Source organism: Cyanistes caeruleus, unplaced genomic scaffold, assembly GCF_971803275.1.
Source record: "Cyanistes caeruleus unplaced genomic scaffold, bCyaCae1.hap1.1 HAP1_SCAFFOLD_91, whole genome shotgun sequence".
Classification (NCBI taxonomy): domain Eukaryota; kingdom Metazoa; phylum Chordata; class Aves; order Passeriformes; family Paridae; genus Cyanistes; species Cyanistes caeruleus.
In genome coordinates, this window is record NW_028255895.1 from 170,952 (window position 1) to 181,131 (window position 10,180).

Consider the following 10,180-nt stretch of genomic DNA (forward strand, 5'->3'; position numbering starts at 1 on the left):
GAAGAAGCTCCACCGTACAACCAACTGCCAGCAGAAGAAACACGCTACGCTCTGTTTACTGATGGTTCCTGTCGGGTCGTAGGGATGAACCGGAAGTGGAAAGCAGCCGTATGGAGCCCCACACGACAGGTCGCAGAGGCCACTGAAGGAGAAGGTGGATCAAGCCAACTTGCTGAACTCAAAGCTGTTCAACTGGCCCTGGACATTGCTGAAAGAGAGAAGTGGCCAAAGCTCTACCTCTACACGGATTCATGGATGGTAGCCAATGCTCTGTGGGGATGGCTGGAAAGGTGGAAAAGGGCCAACTGGCAACGCAGAGGAAAGCCAATCTGGGCTGCTGATGAATGGAAAGACATCGCCACCAGGGTAGAGAAACTGTCTGTGAGGGTCCGTCATGTAGATGCCCATGTCCCCAAGAGCAGGGCTAATGAAGAGCACCTAAACAATGAGCAGGTGGATCAGGCTGCAAAGATAGAGGTGTCAAAGATAGACTTAGATTGGCAACACAAGGGAGAGTTGTTCCTAGCTCGATGGGCCCATGACGCCTCAGGCCATCAGGGTAGAGATGCCACCTATAAGTGGGCACGAGACCGAGGGGTGGATCTAACCATGGACAGTATTTCTCAGGTTATCCATGACTGTGAGACGTGTGCCACAATCAAACAGGCCAAGCGGTTGAAGCCGCTATGGTACGGTGGGCGTTGGTCCAAATATAGATATGGGGAAGCCTGGCAGATTGACTACATCACACTGCCCCAAACCCGCCAAGGCAAGCGCTACGTGCTCACAATGGTAGAAGCCACCACTGGATGGTTGGAAACCTACCCTGTGCCTCATGCTACAGCACGTAACACCATCCTGGGACTTGAAAAGCAGGTCCTTTGGAGGCATGGTACCCCTGAGAGGATTGAGTCAGACAATGGGACTCATTTCAAGAACAGCCTTATAAACAGCTGGGCTAGGGAACATGGCATTGAGTGGGTGTACCATATCCCTTACCATGCACCTGCTGCGGGAAAAGTGGAGAGGTACAATGGACTGTTAAAGACTACCTTGAAAGCGTTGGGTGGGGGATCTTTCAAAAATTGGGAGCAGCATCTAGCAAAGGCCACCTGGATAGTTAACACCCGAGGTTCCACCAATCGAGCAGGCCCAGCCCAATCCGAGCCCCTGCATAAAGTAGATGGAGACAAGGTCCCAGCAGTACATCTCAGAGGTTTGTTAGGAAAGACAGTTTGGATCAATTCTACTTCGAGTACAGACAAACCCATTCGTGGAGTTGTTTTTGCTCAAGGACCGGGTTGCACATGGTGGATAATGAGGAAAGATGGAACAACACAATGTGTACCTCAGGGAGATCTGATGGTTGGGTGAAGATTATGAATAAATGCCCTTGTCTGTATATAATGTATGTGTTGTAGGGTTAAAATATATATATATATATATATTGATTTTGATAATAAGTTGACGATATGGGGATAAGGGGTGGAAAATGTCCTGGGGTGACTTTATGATACTGGTATCCCCAATCGTCTGGTTTATGTTATATATTAAGTCCTGCACCTTTAAGACTGTCTTTGAAAGCAAGAGAGGGGAAAGAAGAAGCGCGCAGTGTGTTAAGGAAAACATCACTCCCACGCACCCCGCTCCTGGACTGTGGTGTCTGCAGCACGGACAGACAGCGGGACAGAGCTTCTCTCTGACTTTTAGTTAGTTTTAGCTAGCTGAGGCAGAGGAGTTCCCTGGACCCTTGTTTTTTTTCAATTTTCTTGGATCTGTGCAAGCCTGCTCTGGACTGAACACCCAGCCAAACCCCGGGAGCTCACGCCTGTGGCCCACCGGGGCCTGGGCCTCGGCACTTTTCCAGCGCCAGAGGGACTGATAAGAACCTGAGCGAGCCGAGCTGCACCACATGAAAAAAGACCTTTCTTCCTAGACTTACCATCCCATCGAACAGCAAGAGGTTTTATTATTTAATAATTTTATTATTTAATATTACTCAATTTTCTGTTAAATAAACAGCTTTTTCCACTTCTCTCCACGGAATTTTTTTTTTTTTTTTTTCCCTTTTCCCGGACCCGTTGGTGGGGAGGGGCATTTCCCTGTGGAGATCCCCATTTGGAGTTTTCCTTCCTGATTTGCCCTAAACTAGGACAAATATATTGACATTTAAAAAAAAAGAGAAACAGCTATGGAAGTTAAGGTTGCTGGAGGCTGATGGGAGTTTTTCCTCCTGGCCAGTTACTGGCAATTTCTGAGAACTGACGGTAGTCTTAACCATTGAAGAGTGACATCAACCTGTGAACACCACCCTTTAAACCTTAATCCCAGGAATTTCTCTTTCTCTTTGGTTTCTGGCTTTTGAAGAGGTCACAGGGCTCCGGTTCAGCCTCCTCCCCCCCAGGTCTGACAAGGGCACGGGGGGAGCAGGGCTGGCCGGAGTTCTGCGGTTCCCGGCAGGGGATGGAGACTGTGAAGTGACAGGAGCCCCTTCCCAGAGGGAAGTACTCCCATCTGTCCTACTGGAGTGCCCTGACTGTCAATCTTTGACTTCTTCAAAGGGTCATTGCTAAACAAAACCTTGGTTTTGCCTGCTGACATTGCTGGTCAGGCAGTGTCCCGGGAGATGCTCTTGATGGTTTCCTCTTTTCCTGGGCTTGGCACTGGAGGAGGTCCAGGCCCAGGTGATGCCACTGAAGGAAATGTGCCCTCATCCCAGGGACGCTCAACACGGACTCCCCCAGCCCCTCAGTGCCCCGCTGCTGGTCACAGCAGCCCCTGCCTGGCTCCTGCCACCCACACTCTGGTCAGCCCTGCCTGCTCCTGGACATGGGGCTCAGGCAGGGCTGGTGCTGTGTGGGCTTTGCTGGTGGTACCAGCTGGACACTGGGGTGAGAGCTCCATCTCTTTATTGGAACAGAAGAGCTGTGCTGGGCCCTGCCCTGGCAGGAGGGACCCACCTTCAGTCCAGGCCACAGAGCAGGGCGGGTCCCTTCAGGGACACAGGGCCTTGCTGTGGGTGCTGGCAGCATCTGCACAGCAGCAAGCTGGTAATGCAGCTGTGCCAGGGACATTGGGCATGGGCATGGAGATGTGAAATGTGTGGTGCAGGTGTCCCTGAGGGAGGTGTTTGGCCTTTCTTGTGAAGCTGCAGAGGGGCACCTATTGAGAGAGGAGATGGCTGAGGTCCCAGCTGCAGCTGGCACACAGGGACCCTCCTGCACAGCGGGAGATTCTCACTGTGCTCAAAGATTCCCTCTGAAGCCTAAGAGGGGAGCTTGTCAGAAGTCCCGAAAAATATCTGGGAAAAGGTCTTAGGTTAGTTGTTGAGACGAGGTACAAATCTCCAGCGGGAAAAGAGCCTCTCCAGTAGGCTGGGTGTTTTGGGGTGTCTTAGTTCTTCCTAGAATAAAGATTACCAATTGAATGCAATTTCAGTTTTTATTCTAGATGTGTAAAAATGTTCCGAGATTTTCTGAATTCTAAAACTACCTTGAAAAATACAGAACTACTATGGAAATAATAATCTATAATTGTAGATTTCTTTCTACAAAAAATATTTCTAAATATTTCTAAAAATTTCAAATTTCTAAAAATGAAAAGCAAAGGCAAAACGAGGTCGCCTTTTCAGAATTCTAAAACTAATTTGAAAAATCCTAAACAACTGTGAATATTGGGAAGAAACATTTGGGGATTACTTGCTACCAACAATATCTCTAAAGGGTTCTAAAAATGAAAAACATAGACAACATGGTGCCCCATGCCCGGCTGCTGCCTGCCCAGCCAAGGCTGTGGCCAGCCAAGCAGCTGTGCCAGTGCTGGTGGTACCAGCCAGAGCCCAGAGCAGAAGCCCAAAGGTGTTGCTCAAGCCCTTCCCTGGCAGGAGGGGCCCACATTCAGGCCTGGCCAGGCACCAGGGCCAGCACCTGCAGGGACAGAGGGTCCTGTTCTGGGTGGTGGCGGCGCAGCAATAAACTGATAATGCAACTGTGGCAGGGACAACGGACACTGGCTTGCAGATGGAGGATGACAGGTGCAGGTCTCCCAGACTAACGTGTTTGGCAGGACATCTGAAGGTGCAGAGGTGCTCCTGTGGAGAGAGGAGGTGGCTGAGGCCCCCAGCTGCTGCTGGCACGCAGGGACCCTCCTGCACAGCAGGGCCCAGAGTGGCCAAGGCTCCCCAGCACGGCTGGAGCTGCTGGCACAGCTTGGCCCAGCTGGACAGCTGCCCCTCAAGGCCCTGGTGAGCAGGGGATGGCTCTGGGCAGGGTCCCTGGCCAGGAGCGGGCCCCAGAGCGCCTCTGCCTTTCAAGGGCAATCTCGTCCCCGCTCTTTCTCCTGCCCACCTTGCTTTGCCTCTGCCCGCTGCTCCTGGGGCTGCTCTTGGCCAGGCAGCCTCAGTGGGAGCCAGCACTGGCTGCAGCCCCAGCGGGCTCCCCAGGACAAGGCCCAGCAATTAAGAGGCCAATTAAAGGCCTGGGCAGCAGCAGAACTCTTGGCAGAGTTATTTGGACAACCACTGACTATCTACAGGTCCACAGCAGCCTCACTGGGTATGTTTCTATTCTACAATAGACTTTCAAAAGAAGCTGTTTGAGGGAAAGATGAACAAAACACTCACCGTTTTGTCTTCCAGCAATACCAGATTCCAACACCACATAAAACGAAGAAATGCCCCAAAAAAATCAGGCCTGCCATTACTTCTGGCCAGCAGCGTGTTCCCTGACAGAAACCTCTTCCGATGTCCTTCTGGGAATTGGGAACACGTGTTGTGGTGCCGGCTGCATCTGTGGGAGCAATGGGCAGTGAGAGCCCGTGCTGTGCTGTGCTGCTGAGCTGGCAGCATGGTGGGTATGTCCAGGATGTTCTCTGTTTCCCCCAGAGCTGGGGCCTGCAGGCACCTTGTTGGCCCTTGGCACAGGCTGTGCCACCCAGCAAAGCCCAGAAGGCTGGGAGCAGAGCCCAGGGACAGCACAGCTGCTTGGGCAGTGGCTCCTTCCAGGGACATGGGCCAAACCCATCCCTGAGCAGCCACTGCCACCCCTGAGCCTCCCTTCTCCATGACATCTCCCCCAGCCCAAGGGAACAGAGCCAGGCCCTGTCAGGGACCAGTGCAGCCCTTGCCCAGTTGGGAGCCAGGGCTGGCTGTGGCCCTGGGCTCGTGGCAGGGCTCCCGCTCGGGGCTGCTCCTGTGCCTTGGGCCTCTGGGCGCTCACGGCTACCTCTGGGAGCAGCTGCACTGGGATAGATGTTGGTGCATGAGTCCCATTTCCCAGGAGCTGGAAACGAGCTCCAGAGGCCTGGAAGCCGAGGTGCCTCCAGCTTTGGCTGCTGCTGGGTCATGCAAGGGCCAGCCCTAGGGGAAGAGCTGCTGGCACACAGCCCCGCCAAGGGCTGAGCCCAGCACAGCAATTACCTCCTGTGTCTGGGCCTGTGCCTGGCATCGCCTTCTTTCCTGCCAATGAGCCACTGCTTCCTCTGGGAACCGTCTCCACCTGCATGGTCTTTTGGTCCATCCCTTGAGAAAGGAAGAGGCACAGCTGAACCAGATGGAGAAGTTCTTGATTTGGGTGCTGGCATTTTCAGGACCTCATGCTTGTCAAATATGGGGATAAGGTTCAAAAAATGCCTTGGCTTTTGGGCCAGGGCCAGGGCCCTCCCTCCTCCAAAAAGCTGCCAATTCTGAGCAGTAGTGAGGGGATCGTGCAGGGTGAGGGCACACACGTGCACGGCTCTTTCCTGACACCTGCAGCGATGCTGCCCTGGCTGAGCTTTGGGCTCTGAGCTGGCAGCTCTCCCAGGGGGAAAGGCCTTCACCTACCCTCGCCATCTCCCAGAGCTTCAGTCCTGGACGTGGGTTGGGAAGCCAGATCACCTTCAGCAAGAGGCTTGGCTGCAAGGAAAGGCAGGACAGAAGAGCTCCCGTGGATCTGTAGGAGATCCTCAGGCTCCCTGGGGCTGGCAAAGGAGCTGCACAAGGCACAGCCCAGGGGCCCAGCCCCTTCCCTCTCTGCTCCTCTCCGTGGCTGCACAGAGCACATGGAAGGAGACACTGGCATTGCACATGGGAAGAAGATTGACAGCTAAATGCTCCTTTCTCCCACTGACAGCGATGCTGTGGGATCACTCAGGGCTCCAGAAGGGAGCAGGGCAAGGCTTCCAGAATCCTTCAGCCCTGAGATTATGTTAAGGGATATGGCACATGAGTGAGCTCTTGCCACCTTGACATTATTCCATCAGGAAAAGCACATTGAGAACTTGCCTCGAGCATTCTCCAAGTCTTGCCAGCTGTCATCTAGCCGGGCTTCCAGATAATCCATGTCCTGATCCCAGTCTAGAAGCCAGTACAGATCAGAGCCACATCCATGCTGTGCTGGGATCCACTTCTGCCTTGGGGTAGTGGGCACTGCAAGGGGTTTGGGTTAGATCGTGAGTACCAGATGTCAGTGGACATGGCCAAAGCTGCAGAGGGGCCTGGGGAGCTCTGGGCTGGCTCTGGTCACTCTCCACCCTCTTTGCAGTCCCTGTGCAACATCCCTGGTAGGGGGTGACAGGGCCAGAGCAGGGGTCCTGGCTGTTGAGTCTCAGGAGAAGGCTGAGGGACATGGACCCACCTTGTCCTCTCTGCAGCATTTCCTTCAGCATTTGCCTCATGGGTTTCAATGGCACATGGGGTTTCTGGTGTCCTGCAGCTTTGTTCTTTCCACTTGGAGGACCTTAAGAGAAAACAGTTCCCCTTTGCAGGAATGGATCCCAGAAAACCAGTGCTCAGCCTGTGGGGTCAGGAGGGACACACCACTCACCCCTGCGATGGGAGCCGGGCTTGCGTACAGTTACCAACCCAGGAGCTGGGAAAGCCCTCCCTGCAGGCACACCTGTAACTCAACAGCCACAGAAGCTTCTGTCACCTCTGCTCATCTGCACAGGCAGCACTGAGCCATGGGAGAGGTGAGGGGAACGCGATGGGCGAGGGCACACACGTGTATGTCTCTGTCCTGACACCTGCAGTGGTGCCAGGACATTGAAACTGCTTATTCTGCCAGGAAAGGACCATTGAGAACTTACCTCCAGCATTTCTCAAGTGTTTCAAGCCGTCATCCAGCAGGGCCTCTGGATAATATAAGTTGTGATTCCAATCTAGAAGGGAGCCCAGATCAGAACCCTGCCATGGTGTGCTGAGATCCCCTTCTACTTTTGACAACTGGGCACTGCAAGGGTGTCGGGTAAGACCCTGGGTGCCAAGTGTCAAAGGAAAATGGCCAAAGCTGCACAGGGGCCAGAGGACCTCTGGGTTGGTGTCTGGTCACCCTCCAAGCTCTTGGCAGTCCCTGTGCAACATCCCTGGTAGAGGTGGCTGGAGCAGCCCAAGGCCCATTGGGGCTCTCTCACGGCTACAGCTGAAAGTCTTGCTAAAGCAATGAGGAAAAACTGCAGCAGGCAGTTGCACAACTATCCCTCCCTCACTCCTGCCCTCTCTCCCTCCCTTCCTGCCTTCCTCTCTGTCTCCATCCCTCTTTTCCCTGGGACAGCTCTCCCAGCCCAAGGGGGCAGAGCCAGGCCCTCTCAGGACACACTGGAGCCTTGGCCTCCCCCTCTGCCCATTCCCCACCATGGGCACCCCCCTTTGCAGCCCCTGCCAGGTTTTGGGACGTGTCTCCCATGGATGGACCCCAGCAGGACTGCTCAGTAGCCGAGTGCCCTGAGCCTGCTGGGGATAATTCCTCTGGGCTGTGCCGGTCTTGGCCGGGCTGTGCCTGCACTGCCAAGCAGCAGAGATGGCAGCTCAAGCCTCAGCAGGGCTCAGGCCCAGGGGCACAGCAATTACCTCCTGTGACTGTGCCTGGCATGGCCTCCCTTCCTGCAGCAGAGGCTGCCCATGGGCCACTGCTTCCTCCGGGAAACGCCGCCTTCAGCACAGCCGCTCTGTCCACTTCTGCAGAAAGGGGCAGCTGGATCAGATGGAACCATTCCCCACTGGGGAAACTTCAGGAGGCAATGCTTGTCAAAGGCATGGTTAAGGATCAAGAATCCCTGAAAAGTTTTTGGCATTGGCCAGGGCCTACACTATCAAAACAGCTGCCCTTTCTGATCTACCTGCGGACCGAGAAATTGCAGGGGATCTCAGTGTGAGCATGACCCCTGCTGCACTTTGGGCTCCCTGCCTGCTGATGCCAAATGCCTTTCTGCAGAGGCTGGGGAGAAGCTGCAGCCAGGCCAGGCTGGGAAACAGCCCTGCAGGCCAGGAAAGCAACAGTGGGGCAGCGAGGCTGCCATGGATTTGCTTCCCGCTGTGCAAAGAAAGCCCCTGGCTGCTGAGTCTCAGGAGAAGGCAGAGGGACATGGACCCACCTTGTCCTCCCTGCAGCATTTCCTTCAGCATTTGCGGAGTGATTTTGGATGGCACATGGAGATTCTGGTGTCCTGTAGCTTTGTTCTTTCCACTTGGAGGACCTTAAGAGAAAATAGTTCCCCTTTGCAGGAATGGAGCCCAGAAAACCAGTGCTCAGCCTGTGGGGTCAGGAGGGACACACCACTCACCCCTGCGATGGGAGCCGGGCTTGCGTACAGTTACCAACCCAGGAGCTGGGAAAGTCCTCGCTGCAGACACACCTGTAACTCAACAGCCACAGAAGCTTCTGTCACCTCTGCTCATCTGCACAGGCAGCACTGAGCCATGGGAGAGGTGAGGGGATGGCGCAGGGTGAGGGCACACACATGCACGGCTCTGTCCTGACACCTGCAGCGATGCTGCCCTGGCTGAGCTTTGGGCTCTGAGCTGGCAGCTCTCCCAGGGGGAAAGGCCTTCACCTACCCTCGCCATCTCCCAGAGCCTCAGTCCTGGACGTGGGTTGGGAAGCCAGATCACCTTCACCAAGAGGCTTGGCTGCAAGGAAAGGCAGGACAGAAGAGCTCTCGTGGATCTGTAGGAGATCCTCAGGCTCCCTGGGGCTGGCAAAGGAGCTGCACAAGGCACAGCCCCGGGGCACAGCCCCTTCCCTCTCTGTTTCTCTCCGTGGCTGCACAGAGCACATGGAAGGAGACACTGGCATTGCACACAGGTAGAAGATTGACAGCTAAATGCTCCTTCCTCCCACTGACAGCAATGCTGTGGGATCACTCAGGGCTCCAGAAGGGAGCAAGGAAAAATTTCCAGAATCCTTCAACCCTCGTGCGACCTTAACGCAAATGGCACTTAAGTGAGCACTTTCCACCTTGACAGATTATTCTGTCAGTACAAGTGGCAATTCAGAACTTACCTCCAGCATTCTCCAAGATTTTCAAAGTCTCATTCACCAGCGATCCCAAATAATTCAAGTCATGTTCCCAATCTAGAAGGAAGCACATATCAGAACCATGGCCATGGTGCGCTGGGATCCCCTTCTGCGTTAGGGAACTGGGCACTGCGAGGGGTTTGGGTAAGGCTGTGGGAGCCAGATGTCAATGGACATGGCCAGAGCTGCAGAGGGGCCTGGGGAGCTCTGGGCTGGCTCTGGTCACTCTCCACCCTCTTTGCAGGCCCTGTGCAACATCCCTGCAGAGGCAGCAGGACCAGCCCAGGGCCCCTGGGGACTCTCTCCCTCCCACAGAGAAAATCCTCCCTAAAGCCCTGTGGAAAACCATCCCCAACTCTTCCCAGGAGAAGGAAGTGCTGTCCCAGGAAAGGGAAGCCAGGCCGCGGGCTCACCTGCTCCCTGTGCTCGCTGTGGAGCAGCCTGGGCAGCCCTGTCAGGCAGGGCCACTGCCAGGAGGAGCAGGAGGAGGAGGCGCAGAGCAAAGGCCATGGTGCCTTGCCCTCTGCCAGTCGTGCAGCTCTTGCTGCCACCACTGTCCTGACATCGCTGTTCCAATGTCAGCACCGCTGCTGCCGCCGCCGCTGCTGCCGCAACAGTCGTGGTCAAGGACTGACTGCTCGGTCCTCGTGGTGCTGTGCAACCACGGGGCTCTGGGACCTCTGTGACCTCAGAGCCTGCTGTCACCTCAGCCTGCTGTCACCCCACAGGCTGCTGTGACCTCATGGCCAGCGTGGAATTGTGTGGGGAGTGGGATCTGCCTTCTTCACCAGGGAGCTCATCCTGCCCAGCAGCTCTGCCCAAGGGCTATGACAGGGTCCCAGCCCAGCTGATCTCACAGGCTGGGGGATGAAGGGATGGAGAGCAGCCCTGCTGAGAAGGACTTGTGG

At 55.0% G+C, this 10,180-nt stretch overlaps 1 protein-coding gene across 2 annotated transcripts; it reads right to left on the reverse strand.

Annotated features, from left to right (window-relative positions):
* Positions 1-3,427: 3,427 nt before the first annotated feature.
* On the reverse strand, positions 3,428-9,906 carry LOC147646555 (uncharacterized). Of its 2 annotated transcripts, XM_086873246.1 has the most exons (14): positions 9,686-9,906; positions 9,258-9,329; positions 8,813-8,884; positions 8,539-8,610; positions 8,350-8,451; positions 7,826-7,933; positions 7,066-7,137; positions 6,804-6,875; positions 6,615-6,716; positions 6,263-6,406; positions 5,822-5,893; positions 5,417-5,518; positions 4,622-4,787; positions 3,428-4,090 (listed from the first exon to the last, which is right to left on the reverse strand). In XM_086873246.1, the coding sequence occupies exons 1-14, from the start codon at positions 9,780-9,782 to the stop codon at positions 3,865-3,867; spliced, it is 1,479 nt and encodes a 492-aa protein (XP_086729372.1). In that variant the 5' UTR covers positions 9,783-9,906; the 3' UTR covers positions 3,428-3,864. The 2 variants fall into 2 exon arrangements, with proteins under 2 accessions (XP_086729372.1, XP_086729373.1); XM_086873247.1 differs by lacking the exon at positions 8,813-8,884.
* Positions 9,907-10,180: the final 274 nt, after the last annotated feature.

Coding starts and splice junctions, on each gene's coding strand:
- LOC147646555 (XM_086873246.1), bottom strand. CDS start 9,782: ATGGCCTTTGCTCTGCGCCTCCTCCTCCTGCTCCTCCTGGCAGTGGCC. Junction 8,885..9,257: donor AATCTTGGAGAATGCTGGAG/GTAAGTTCTGAA, acceptor CTTTCCTTGCAG/CCAAGCCTCTTGGTGAAGGT. Junction 4,788..5,416: donor CACAGGCCCAGACACAGGAG/GTAATTGCTGTG, acceptor TTGCTCCCACAG/ATGCAGCCGGCACCACAACA.